The 15043-nt window shown below is 39.3% G+C and overlaps 1 protein-coding gene across 3 annotated transcripts in view; it reads left to right on the top strand.

The window, feature by feature from the left end:
- Tnks (tankyrase) overlaps positions 1-15043 on the top strand; it is a 637218-nt gene that overhangs the window by 103389 nt on the left and 518786 nt on the right. For all 3 annotated transcript variants that reach the window (XM_090377953.1, XM_090377952.1, XM_090377954.1), the window contains exon 7: positions 9008-9129. In XM_090377953.1, coding sequence (XP_090234079.1) covers positions 9008-9129 — 122 coding nt within the window. The remainder of the gene's footprint in view (positions 1-9007; positions 9130-15043) is intronic.

Here is a 15043-nt window from a genome sequence, read left to right as displayed (position 1 = left end):
CAAAGATTGCTAAGGCAACACTTTACAGATGAACGGGTCATCAGCCGTTGTTTCCACACATTTTGGCCACCCTGATCACCAGACCTCACTCCATGCGACTTCTGGTTGTGGGGTTTTTTGAAGAACCAGGTATATCGGGAAGGATGTCAGCTCTGGCAGATCTGAAGGACAGCATTAGACGTCATGTGCTGGCTATTCCAGTTGACATGTTACGTTCTGCTGTAGAAAATGCTGTTGTTTGGATGGAAGCTGTTGTTGACCAAAATGGAGGACACATTGAACAATTGAGCGCTGTTCAAGTGATTTGTATTGCCACAGCGCCATATAATGACAAATTTTGTAACTAATTTTTTTTTCCAATAAATGGCAAGCTCATTCTTTATTGTACCTGTTGTCCAAATTTCTCTTCAGTACGAGCCTTAGAACTCGCTCCAGAACCCCCTACATAGGGATACTTTAATTTCAACAACCCTGTATGTGAAACGAAATTGTGTTTTTTAAAGTGAAATTAACAATACACACTTGTGCCATTTGTTCGTACATTAAACCCTGCTTGAATATCTGTATAGATCTCCATGCTCATTGTGGTCTGCATATTTATATTTGCCTGAAACAGAGTATGTTTTCTCAGTGAGCTAGAGGTCAGTTCTGTGGTTGTATGCAAATGATTGTACACCTGGTTCTTGATGATTAAGATATATCTAAATTTTTTCTGACAATAATGACATGCATGCATGCATTTGGCAGGGTTTTAATGTATTTTATTTTATTGTGCTTATATGCACCAGTGTTCTCCCCAGAAAATTTTGCCAGCCGGGTGACATTATGAAGTCGCTGTGTGGGGAAGTGTAATACTTTGGAATATTATAAAATTTACTGTTATTTATAAATATGAAATCCAGAGCAAAAATTAATTGCATAATTTTACATTATATGCTCCTGTTGCATTGACCTTGATTGCATAGTATGTTCGAATTAATGTTGATTGAGCTCAGTGAGCAGTACCATATGGTACTGTGAGAATCGCTTAATTTTAGCCCAGCGTTGCGCCCATTCGATAGGTCCTGGGGAGAACATTGTGCATAGTAGTCATTGAAATGTTACCATGTTGGATCTCACGAAGTATAAATTACTCTCTTAGCACTGAGACGTGGATTCACAAGATTATGAAGCACACCCTGAGGTATAGCCTACTGCACTTTTTTTATGTTGCCATGTCACTTTTTTACACTTTTCTGGTTTTTTCTTTCTGCTTGGAAATATATACATATGCAGCTGGTACCTTAAAAAAAAAAAAAAAAAAGGGTGACATATTTCTCCTATCCATTGCACTTACTGCTACTCTATCCAAAGTAATGGAGAAACCTGCCAACTCCTGAATTATCTTGAAACTTTCCACCTGGTCAGTGTTCACCAATATTAATTCCATTAGTGTCAATCTACCAGGGATATATTGACTAATGTTATCCATTTATGGAAAAGTTTGGTGAAATTCAAGCAGTTGCTCTTGGCATTTCTAAAGCTTTTGATCATGTTTTCCATAAAGATCTAAACAAGCTTCCATGTTTTGAATTGCTGAATGTTTTTTGCAATTGAGTATCTAGTTTTCTCTCTGAACTGCTCTCTGCTGGGGGATGGTAAGTGGTTCTCCATCTTCTAACTTCTCGTTATCATTGGTGTTCCGCAAGTTTCTTTATTTCTTCCACAATCGTTGGTGTTCTGCAAGGTTTCTTTGTTTCTTCCATCATTTTCTTTTATATTAATGATCTTCCACTGACTGGAAAATGCTAACCATAGTTTTGCTGATGATGATAGCACATTGCATTCCACCTTCCAGTTTGAGAAACCTTGCCCTGCAGAAACAGCTTCAACTTCTCGAGAAAGAGAAGAATGATGATATCCAGCTCAGGACCCTGGGTGTGTCAAGCCCATAATCTCAGGAGTATTGTCTCTGCAAATGGGGTGGTGTGCCCAAAACCTCTTTCTCTCAAGCATTTAGATAGCACATTGCATTCCACCTTCCAGTTTGAGAAACCTTGCCCTACACAAACAGCTTCAACTTCTCGAATATCCACCACCAATTCCTGAAATGTTCTTCTCCAGGTATTTTTCCAGTGAGACAAAGAGAACTTAGTTAATTTCAACCTTCAAAAACTCATTCGGTCTTATATCTTGCAAAACAGTACTGCTCATATGCTTATCATCAATGACACTCATATTTCTAGACAAGATCACATATTTCTATTAGTGATTGCCCTGATTTATAATCTTTCTTGGTATAAGCACCACAAATATTGCTTTCTCTGCTTCTAAAAAAACTGGGTTTTCTTTTTCACTCTCGACATTACTTTTCTTCTAAACAGATGCATACTCTGACAAATTCCAAATCCACTCTATTATTATTATTAGCCATATGGTACAAGGAAGCCTGAGGCTTATGCTGCATCAGCCAAAAAAAAAAAAAAAAATTTTCCCGAGTTACCCTGAGAGAAAGTAGAAAGGAATCACCAAGAAAGAGAAGAATGATGATATCCAGCTCAGGACCCTGGGTGTACCAAGCCCATAATCTCAGGAGTATTGTCTCTGCAAATGGGGTGGTGTGCCCAAAACCTCTTTCTCTCAAGCATTTAGATTCCATTCAAAAGAGTGAAGTCAGTTAATGACTTGTATTATGACGTCTCTCCATTCTTTCAGAGATGTTCAATTTCTGCAGTGTGCCTTTTCTGTAGATACCTCTTTGGGCACTATTCTTCTGAATAGCATCTCTGATTCCCCCACTCTTTTCCAACCCAGTCTGAATGCATGCCACAGCCAATTAACTACCATTTATTGTCCAAACTGAAACTCATAGAACAAACTTTTCTTCTTCATGCATCCCTTTAGATTCTGTTTTCTGGAACAACCTTCCCTTCACACTATAATCTGCATTATAACAAAAAATTATAATCTGCAGAAATTCAAGTATAATGTTAACAAGTATGTTCACTTTTCTCAGCCTTCAGCCCATGCATGGTATTAAGTACTAGAGGTTTTAATGTCTTTCTTGTTTTGGAGTTTTCATAATAATAAAAAAAAAAAAAAAAGTCTAAAATTTCATCCTAAAGGAGATCACATTTTTTTGACCTTTTTAAATAAAAAAATAGCCACTGCCATACACTGATAGCACTAACCTCAGTGTATAGCAGATTGGTGTATTTTTTTCTTATTATTAATATTTTATTTTTTTTTAGTGAACTTGCCAACTTTCAAGAGCTGAAAATTTGAGATTTGATGCTCACACAGAATACCTCCGGAAGCAATTTATCAGCTTATGCTGGAGAGCAAAGCAACACCTACTTCATTCCAATGATGCCACAACCACTTCCAGATATCTTCAAACCACCGTTTAACCAGTTATTTTATATGCATCTGAAATTTGGTCATCTGCTTTGGCCTCAATTCAAAAACCAGTGTTCACATGTGAATATTGGACCCTGAAATGGGCCATAAATAAGCACCGCTGAAACCCCCCCCCCCCCAAGTTGAGAACCACTGACATGGCTAAGCTGCTAAATGTACCCAGGCTTCCTAAGTTAATTGGCAGCAGGCATTTAATGACTACAGTAAAAATGTTTACAGGAGTGATAAATGCCCCAAACATCTGGGATTTCTATCTGTGTCACAACCCTCTGCTAACCTTGAGGTCTCACCCTACACTAATCCTGAAATATAAGCATCTGAAACTTTGTAATCATACCTGCCCAGCCACTCCCTAAAATACAGGCACTGCTTCATATTAGAGTTGACCTGCAAATACCGTCACATTCTCCTAGAGTGGATCGCATCTGTTCAACTGGAATGAACTTTTCCAAACCTTGTGGCTAAAACTGCATCAGATAACTGAGCATCAACGCCTGCCATCCATCTCTCCAATTCGTACTGTGCTGTATTTCATTGACAACAACAATCCATGGCTTGATTTGATTCAACTTCCCTGCCATTGTTTTACATATTCTCGACTTGTGCTACGATATTCATATTTTATTTTTAATTTATTATTATTATTTTTTTATAATTCATTCTTTATATATGCTTTAATTTAATTAATTTTAATTTTTGTAACTTATAATTCCTTATGTAACTTTTCTGTTTTAACTGCTCACATCTGGTGAGTATGGGCTTGGTACACCCAGGGTCCTGAGCTGGATATTATTATTATTCTCTTTCTTGGCGATTCCCTTCTGCTTCTCTCTCTCTGGGTAACTCAGAAATTTTTTTTTTGCCTGGAAAAAAAAACCTCAGGCTTCCTTGTACCACATGGTTAATAATAATAATCAGGGGCATGATGGCCCAGTGGTTAAGACACTGGACTACCAGCCTGATGGACCTGGGCTCAAATCCCACATTGATGGAAGCGAACGCAGCTCTATTACGCTGGGAGACTGATGTGACAATAATAATAATAATATTAAATGATAAAAAAAAAATAAAAAACCATCGCGAAAGTTACCCCAATGGACTTACCTTCCCCTAGGGCGGAGTGACGGCTGGGGCAGATAGTGGCGCCATCTGGTGCCACTTGCGAGAACTAAATAAATAAACCACTGGACATAGCCGAAGATAAACAAGTCCACCTCCATAGATGGATGATGTCGCAGATAAATATTATTTATACTGCATCGAGTGTGTCACAGGATAAAGTCACTCACATCCAGGCCTTAGACAGAGGGGTCAGTTTGAAAAGTTGGAGACTCTCCCAAGCAAGACAGTGGAGCAAGTGGCACCGTCCCTGGTAAGGCTACCACAAGAGAAGAGCAAGACCATCCATTCCCACCAACTGGAAGTGTTTCCTGTGCAACTGCACTAGTGACCACCCAGGAAGGAAGAAAACGCCAACGCATGAAGTGGAGCATTGAAATGAATACATACATCATGTGAGCATACTATGAAATAACTAGGCTAGAGACCGATATGACAATGTACAGATCGCAACTACATACCAAGTGGTTGGAATGATACCTGGATATTCAGGTCACCGAGCAGCGATTGGCAGACCAAAGAAGGACCATCGTCACGAAGAACCTAATAGCTCTTGCCATCTTGGAAAAAATCAAGCAGGATGTCAGCGATCTGCTACAAAGCACAAAGAATATGGTCAATATGGAACCAGAGGAGGAACAGCAAGAAGAAATACAACCCAGAGTAGCTGAAGTGGAAAGAAATGAAGTCATGCTATCCAGAATAGAAGACGAGTGTAAGAAAGCCCTAACAGAATTCGAAGGAATGGACCCCACAAGAACCCACGTGATACCTAAGCAGAGGCCAAATAAAATCCTGTGGAGAGTAACCGACCATCTCACTTGGCAAATAATGCCACATTTCCTTGACAACAATGGTGCAACGCTGGAGGCTATCAACACAGCCGTATACTGTGGTGCCATAGCAGCCACTAGGATTAATGGAAAAGAAACAAGAGACCAGCAGCAGAAGAACCGAAAACAGAAGGAACTGCCAGCTTGGGAAAGAAGACTTCAGCAGAAGATAGAAGAATTAAGAGTCAAGATAGGTCAGTTGACCCAGTACCAACAGGGTAATAGAAGTAAGAAATTGATTGGAAAGGTGAAGAGCATCTTCAAGAGAGAAACAGCGCCCACAGCAAACATGAGACCAGAAATCAGAGAATAGGAGAATACTTAGACACACTGAAGCAGAATCTCCTCGCACTCAGCAAGAGACTACGCTGATACAAAGAGAGCTCCCAGAGGAAAATAAACAACCAAATCTTTGATGAGGACCTAAGAGCCTTCTACAGGAAACTGAGTGAAGATGAGAAAGCAGGAAATGGACCACCCGAGAAGAAGACAATCAAAGCGTTCTGGGGAAATATATGGAGCAGTGAAGTAAGACATAACAGCAAAGCACCCTGGATAGAAGTAGAATGGAAGAAAACAAAGGACGTACAAGAGATGAGAGAGTGGGATATTTGAGAAGAAGAAAACAGTCGATCAGGAACACCCACAACTGGCGAACACCGGGAATTGATAACATCCACAACTACTGGTACAAGAAGCTCACCTGCACACACAAGCACCTAGCAGAGCAGTTCACTCGAATGATAAGGCACCCGGAGACAATCCTAAAGTTTCTCACTGAAGGAGTCACATATCTGAAGCCTAAAGATGAAGATACAAGAAACCCGGCGAAATACAGGCCAATCACATGCCTCCCAATGAAGTACAAGATCCTGACCAGCTGCATAACTAAGAAGATATCAGACCACTCAGAGAGTCAGAACATAATGGCTGAACAGCAGAAAGGATGCAAGAAGCAATTAACCATAGATGCTGCAGTTATGGAGCAAGCCTTCAAGAAGCACTCACTGCAACCTTTACACGGCCTACATCGATTACTGCAAGGCCTTCAACTGCATAGCTGGCTAATTTACCTTGTAGATCTTCAGGAAAAGACCTGCAGATCTACAAGGTCAATCGGATAGTGACAAACTTCCTAGTAGCAACAATGGGGAAATGGAGTACCACCATTAAGGTCGAGAACATCACAACCAGGCCGATCCCCATTACAAGAAGAATCTTTCAGGGAGATGCTCTGAGCCCACTATGGTTCTGGCTAGCACTCAACCCGCTATCCACCATGCTCAATGGCAGCAATTATGGATATAACCTGAAAGTAGGAAGAAAGAACCTGTACACCCTCACTCACCTGATGTACATGGAAGCCATCAAGCTCTACGCGGCAACCGAGAAGCAACTCCAGCAACTACTCTGGATCACCAAAGAATTCAGCAAGGACATCAGGATGGAATTTGGTCTAGAAAAATGCAAGACCCACACACTGCACCAGGGAAAATTAGTTGGCCGAAACTACCAGCTGCTGACTGGTAAAGAGATCAAAGCTATGACAGAAGGAGAGACCAACAAATACCTAGGGATGGTGCAGGCTGAGCAGTTGGAACACAAAGAAATCAAGAAGTTCCTGAACCAAAAAATATCATCAGAGACTCAGAAGCCTGCTGAAAGCAAAATTGAACAGAGGGAACACAGTTAAAGCCATAAACACCTATGCAGCTCCAGTAATAACATACACCTTCAGGGTCATAGATTGGACTAGCACCGGGCTAGAAGATATCATGCGAAAGACAAGGACAATGATGACGAAGAGTTCCCAACACCACCCGAAGTCAGCAGTGGAGAGAATAACAATACCTCAGAAAGAGGGAGGAAGGGGCCTGATAGACCTGACAGAACAACAGAAAACAGCGATAGTTAACCTGAAGGATTACTTTGAGAACAACACAGCACCACTCCACCAGGCCATAAGGAAGATAGATAAGTGGTATACCCCACTCAACCTAAGTGAGGAAACCCCTCCTACCCAAACAGTACAAGAAACAAAGATAGAAAGATGGGCAAAGAAGACACTCCATGGCAGACACTACAATGACCTCTATCAAGATCACATCGATAACATTGCTTCCAATGCATGGTTCACAGGTGGGACGCTCTTCCCCAAGACTTGAAGGCGCCTCCGCAGCCAGGTGGGCAGGAGTAGCAGTGCGTAGCACACTCTTCTTGATTAGACTGGGGTTTGAGCCCATGACCACCAAATACGGAGGATGCGGAAAGGTCAGGGAATGACCACCGCATATCCCCGGAGCAATATGGCCTTAGTTGCTAATGCTCCTAAAAACCAAATAACAACAACAACCCGAGACTGAAGGATTCATGCTGGCCATCCAAGACCAGGTAATCAACACCAGAGCTATAGAAAATACATCGCAAAGGAGCTCGGAATGTCAGATGACACATGTCGACGATGCCACCTGGCCTCTGAAATGATCCAACACATCACTGCGGGGTGCAAGGTGATCACCCAGACTGAGTACACTCATAGACACAACCAGGTAGCCCGGATAATACATCAGAAGCTAGCGAGGAAATACCAGTTGACCAAAGAAAGTGTACCATACTACAAGTACGAACCCCAAGCAGTACTAGAGATCGAAACCCACAAGCTGTACTGGGACTGTGCCATAATAATGAATAAGACCATCCTGCACAACAGACTGGACATAACCCTTGTGTGACAAGATAGAAAAGGCTCCCTATCTGATTGACATAGCGGTGCCGAACACTAGCAATGTCCAGAAAACCCATGAGGAAAAAATTAGGAAGTACATGAACTTGAGACATAAGATCAAGGAGATGTGGCATATGCAAGAAGTATCAACCATCCCAATCAGTGTCAACCACTACTTTGGTACCAAAGACTCTACATAGCAGCCTAGCAGCAATAGGTCTCCCGGAGAACACCTACAAGGAACTCCAGAAAGTCGCAATCCTGAACATCTGTAGGATAGTCAGAGATTTCCTTGATCGACAGTAACACCAGACATTACAACCACCCTGTGTACTTGGTAGTAGTACCCGTCATGGAGTGGAATCCCCCAATCAGGAAGAAATAATAGAAGAGCAACAACAATAATAATAATAACTCCTGGCCATGTCGCTGTGATGAGTATTATTGTTCCTAGTACCTCTACTGTACTTAGTAGCAATAAAGAAATTTAATTTAATAAACTGTTTTCGTTAATTTTGTAGAACTATTTTCTGTATAGCACTTTTGATTCCATTTTTCACCTTGTCATCTGTTTGAAAGGTTTTAGGATAGCTTCATGAACTATACAATTTTAAGTCATTAAATATCAGTATATATCAGTATAAAATCATTAATGTGCTGTGTATTTTGAATAGTATAAAATCATATAGTATAAAATCATTAATGTGCTGTGTATTTTGAATAGTATAAAATCATATATATCAGTATAAAATCATTAATGTGCTGTGTATTTTGAATATTTTAGGTTGTAGAGAATCTGAAAAATATATGGGCCATCTCTGATAATTCTTACCAAATATAATCATTAAATAGAATAGTGATAATGTGCTAATTTCTTTGAGAAATAGGTTCTAGTCTGATTTTTTTTTTTTTTGTTATCAATATACTGTAGATGAATTTAAAGGACATTGCTTACTTGAAGCTGCACGACAAGCTGATCCAGCAAAAATGAAAAAATTTTTATCCTTAGATGTTGTAAATTTCAAACACTCCTTTACAGGCGACACACCTCTGGTATGTAATATATATATTTGTTGAATTAGAAAATTTTGTAATAATAGATCTATGTAATATTTTTTGTGTATGTATGTATACACCTCTAGCAGAAATATCTTATATCTGAAAATATTTTATTTCTGATTGTATAGTGTTTGTATGCAGGTGTGTATACACATGAATATTAATGATTTTCTTTTTTTAAGGAATATATTATATTAATTTGTAATTTGTAAATAATCCATTTCATTAATCTCCAAACTTTTTGCCCAAGTTGATTGTACTGAATGGTCAAATTTTAAGGAATGAAGTGAAACTTAAATGAAACTTGTGGTAAGGGAGCACAATATACCTTGAGGGAACAGGCATTCTGGGGCTTAGAGGGAAACAGGCATTCTGTGTGTTATCAGACACTTAGTCTAAAACACTGATGGATCCAATATCTTTCTATTTCAGAAGATTTAGGTGAAGTCCGGTTGGCTTGCTTCCCTAAAGTCCACTCATGCACACCTCGATGGTATGCCCTGTTATATCACTTAGGTGACAATGAACGTCTAGAGTGGTTTTCACTTCAAGATGCCTGGTCAGCATGAAGAGGAAAAGACCAAACCCTCCAGCACATGAGAGTAAGATGAAACAAATGGTCCTTAGTCCACAGCACTTTTGTTCTCCCTCTTATGGCAGCTAGAATATCTGAGTGGAGGCAGAGGGTGCTAAGAATCTTTGGGTACAACCAGGCTGACATGCACGGAAACTGAACTTGGCCTGTTACAATGTAAGATTGCTCATCGGTGAAGACAGGAGATTAGAGCTGGAAAAGGAATTAGAAAATGTGAATTGGAATATCATCGGTTTGGCTGAAACAAGAAGAAATTAATCACTTATAAGTTTATCAAGTGGAAGTCTGCTGTACACCAATGGAAACTGTGAAAGGAGTGAAGGTGGAGTTAGGTTTCTGGTCCATAAAGATATAAAAAACAACAATTTTGGAATTGAAAAGTACATCACCAAGGGTGTCAAGACTACTACTCAGGATTTCTAAGAGGTATAATCTAAAGGTTATAATGATTTATGCACCAACATCGAGCCATGATGACAAAGAGGTTGAAGAAATGTACTCCAGAAATCCAGGAGATTACTTTTTTGAGAATGTGAAAAGTAAACCTGAAAACATAATTCCCAACAAATTTTGTGAAATGTTTTTGTATGAAGTAGAAGATGAACAGATTCTTGGGTTTTAAAAGGTGCGCAGTGATGTATATTTGCATAAAAGTTTATATACGTATAATTCGAAATATATTGGTATTTATTCATGATTTTCTCACCCTCTGCTCGTGCTTTTAATTGAGTCTTCTAGATGAACAGAAAACTCACTACACTATCATTATTGGGGACTTCAATGCCCAAGGTTGGAAAGAGAAAAAACACTGAAGAAAGGGGAACTATAGGAAATTTTGGAATTGGTGAAAGAAATGAAAGAGGTGAAAGACTTGTGGAATTTGCAGAATCTCGAGGAATGTCAGTAATGAACACTTTTTTCAAGAAAAGGGGGAACAGGAAGTGGACATGGAAGAGCTCAAATGGATTAACAACTAATGAAATCGACTTCATCCTCACTAACAGAAGATATGTTATGCCTTGTGGATTAACTCAAGACTTGAAGGAATCTGCAGGGCTTTAGGGGGTAAATTTCTATCAGCATGGCCCACACTTGTAGGTAGAAGGAATTTGATTTGTAGAGACGGGATACACTTAAACAAAGGTGGTGCAAAAGTTTTTGCCAGTATTATTGAGGATACCTTAAAGGTTCAGGGAAACTGCTAGTTAGGGGGGATGTGGGTAATACTGACACGCGTTTATCTGATAATATTGGTCAATGTAACTCTTGCACATACCTTAAGAGTTCTTATCTGTTACCCCAACTGGACGTATTATCTAGATGTTCTGGGGGCAAAGACGTTTCACGTGAGCGGGTAGCTAATATCAGGGAAGAGAGCCTAAAAAACTTCAAGGGTTGTGTTAGGGTTGTTAAATATACAAGAACAGTAAATCTTAATTGTTTATACAGTAACGTTAGAAGTGTTGTCAATAAAATGAGCGAATTTGAACTGCTGGTTAAAACAAGTAACGCAGAGATAATAGGGCTTACAGAGACGTGGTGCCACCCGGAAATTGGGGATGATGAGTTTCAGTACGGCTTGTATAATTTATTTAGGAAGGATAGGTTAGATAGAAGGGGTGGTGGGGTAATGCTTCTTATCAGAAGCAGCCTGAGTGCGATGATAGCTTTCCTGGATTCAGACATTTCACATGCTAGTATAGAGTCTGTATGGTGTGAGATAGTTGGAAACAAAGGTATAATGCGAGTAGGAGTAATCTACAGACCAGGTGATTGTGAAGATTATGACAAAAGCCTCTACATGCAAATGGAATGGGCAAGTAAGCGTCAATGCCTTATTATGGGTGATTTCAATTTGCCTCTAATTGATTGGAGTAAATGGGAAGGAAACTCGACATGGGGAACAAAATTTTTAAATCAACTAGATGACTGTTATTTGTATCAACATGTCAGGGAAAGTACTAGAGAAAAGAATATCCTAGACCTCATCATCACACATGAATCAGATGACATAACAGGGCCGACAGTAGAGGAACCAGTAGCAGGAAGTGATCACGGAGTTCTACGGTGGATGATGACGAGAGAGAGGTAGCAGAAGTAAAAGGCAAAGGAATGGGTTTTAATTTCAGAAAAGGAAATTACGATGCCTTAAGGTACTACATGGCCTCTATTAACTGGGTAGATATCGTGCTGAGAATGAATACAGTTGAACTGTGGTACGCTTTTAAAACATTAATCACAGATGCCTTGAATGCGTATATACCATTAAAAAAATACTCCACGAGAAGGGTTCCAAGTTGGATGAATAGTGAAGTTGCCACATTACTTGAGCAGAAAAAGGTGGCAGGAAAGGTTACAGAGCAATAAAAAGTACTGAAGCCTATAACAGCTACAAGGTGATCTGTAATAGAGCCACAGAAAATTATGAGAAATCACTAGCAAACAGAGCAAAGAGGGGGGATAAAGAATTCTTCACATACATAAATGCCAAGAAGAGCAGGACAAACCAGATCGGACCATTACGTAAGGGAAAGGTGATAGTAATAAATACACCAGCTGCCGTTGCAGATGAACTCAACAGTTATTTTGCATCGATATTTACAAATGAAAAGCCTTTTGTGGCAATGGGAAATTGTGGGAGAGAAGTTAAAAAATATGTAATTAATGATATTGAAATTTCGCAAGATTATTTAATGAAAAAACTTTCGAGCCTACAGACCAGTAAGGCTCCTGGAGTTGATGGAATATACCCTATAATCTTAAGAGAGAGGCGGCAAGCGAGTGCATTGAACCATTGAGGCTAATTATGCGAGCATCACTAGACTCTGGGGAGATTCCCTTGGATTGGAAAAGTGCAAATGTATCTCCCATACATAAGGGTGGCTCTAAAAGTGAAGTTGGAAATCATCGACCTGTCAGTCTGACTTCAGTAGTAGGGAAAATCATGGAGGCAGTGATCAAGCGTGGAATTCAGGATCATTTGGATCGAATTGAAATTCTCAAGGATACTCAGCATGGTTTTGTAAAGGGAAAATCATGTTTAACAAATCTGGTTTGCTATTTCGAAAGGGTCACTCACGAGCTGGATTTAGGGAATAATTTCGACATTGTTTATTTAGATTTCAGCAAAGCTTTTGACTCAGTCCCACATGAGCGGTTGCTTTATAAGCTGGAACAGGTTGGAATCACTGGGAAAATCCTTAGATGGATAGAAGGATGGCTTCAGGACAGGAGGCAGAGGGTTGTGATAAATGGCTATTCCTCAGATTGGGTTGATGTAAGAAGTGGGGTTCCCCAAGGATCAGTATTAGGACCACTGTTGTTTTTAATTTTCATAAACGACATTGATGAAGGGATAGAGGGCGTGATGTCTAAATTTGCAGATGATGTTAAAATTGGTAGAGTAGTTAATGATCACTGTCAAGCTGAGCTTCTTCAGAGAGACCTAGATAGACTTCAAGAATGGTCAGAAAAATGGCAGCTGTGCTTTAATCCAACAAAGTGTAAGGTATTACACCTGGGAAACAGTAATCCCAAAAAAACTTATTCACTTGGTGGAGTTCAACTAAACCCAGTACTGGAGGAAAGGGACTTGGGTGTTACGATACGGTCAGACATGAAATTCTCTGAGCATTGTAAACAGGTTGCAAGGAAGGCCCATGGTGTTCTATCGATGATCTATCGAACTTTTGCAAGTAGAGATAGCGACGTGATAATCCCATTATATAAGGCTTATGTTAGACCACACTTGGAATACTGTGTTCAAGTATGGAGACCGCACCTAAAGAAAGACATTGAGCTTCTTGAAAGGGTGCAAAGAAGGGTAACTCGCCTGGTGAGATTGGCAAAAGGGCGTCCTTATGAAGAAAGACTTCGAATATGTGGGTTGCAGAGTTTGGAAACTAGACACCTTAGAGGAGATTTGATTGAGGTGTTTAAGGCTGTGAGAGGCATCAGTAAAATGAATGAGGACAAAATTTTCAAGATTATAAATGATGCTAGAACTAAGGAACATAAATTCAAGTTACGGGGGGGAAATGTTTAGATTGGACTGCAGGAAGTTTTATTTTAGCCAGCGAGTTATAAATTACTGGAATAAGTTGCCTTCATGGGTGGTGGAGGCCGACAGTTTTGGGAAATTCAACGGTCATCTGGATAGTACTTTCGGATAAGGGAAGCGCATAGGATGATAGGTTTAATTTCCTTTTTATTTATATTTTATTTTATTATTTTTTTTTATTTATTAATTATTATTATTTAGTTATTTATTTTATTTATTTATTTATTTTTTGTTTTTATCATTGTTTTGTTCGGATTTTTTTTTTTTGGTTGGTGCAGCATAAGCCATAGGCTTTCTTGCACCATGTGCCCGTTACTAATACTAAATACTAAATATATTGTGAATGATGTTACTGTCCCGAACAAGGTAAATGTTGGAAGTGATCACAGAATGGTAAGATGCACACTTGATATAGATGTAAGAAAAGAAAGGAAAAAACTGACTTGAGTAAATAATACAAAGGTCTTTGAGATAACAGAAGAGGAGAAAAAGCAGTATGTACTGGAACTTAAGAACAAGTTTGAGCTTCTGCAGACTGCTCAGGACCATGATATAAACGAGGAATATTAAAACTTTCTGAAAGTGATAAAGCCCAAGAAACCTGTAGGTAAAAATAAATCCAAAGAAGAAAAATTTAGTCATGAAACACTTCTCATGATGAACCGAAGATGACAAATGAAGAGCAAGAAAAACACTGACAGGAGAAAATTGAGTATACTGAGTTATGCACAGCCAATTAGAAAGCGGCTCAGAGAGGATATAAGAAAATTTAACACAACAAAAGTAGAACAAGCATTAAGGGAAAACAAAGGATTTAAATCAGCAGCCATGAGCAGTAATACAGAAAGACAAATGATATTGGAACTGAAGAATGGCAATGGTGTACTTATAAATAGCAGAGAAGGCATAATTCAAATAGCAGAAGACTACTATAAAGAGTTATACAAGGAGCGAGGGAATGATGCCAGCAGTGGGGAAAATGGATCGCAAATTAGTAACACATACCTGATATCCTTCCTGATGAGGTAGAACATGCATTGAAAAAAATGAAGTATCAGAAAGCCCTGGAAGAAGATGAAGTTACTGTAGAGTCGTTAAAATTGGGAGGAAGAGACATGACACAGAAAAACTGGCAAGACTCTTCACAAAATGCATTAGAAGAGGTGTGATGCCTAAGGAGTGGAATAATGCAACCATAGTTTTGCTGCATAAGAAAGGAGATAAATCAGAAATTGGAAATTATAGACCAATTA

Source organism: Mastigoproctus giganteus, chromosome 7 (assembly GCF_048544385.1).
Source record: "Mastigoproctus giganteus isolate SK-2022 chromosome 7, ASM4854438v1, whole genome shotgun sequence".
NCBI classification, from domain to species: domain Eukaryota; kingdom Metazoa; phylum Arthropoda; class Arachnida; order Uropygi; family Thelyphonidae; genus Mastigoproctus; species Mastigoproctus giganteus.
This window is presented reverse-complemented; position numbering and strand designations above follow the sequence as displayed.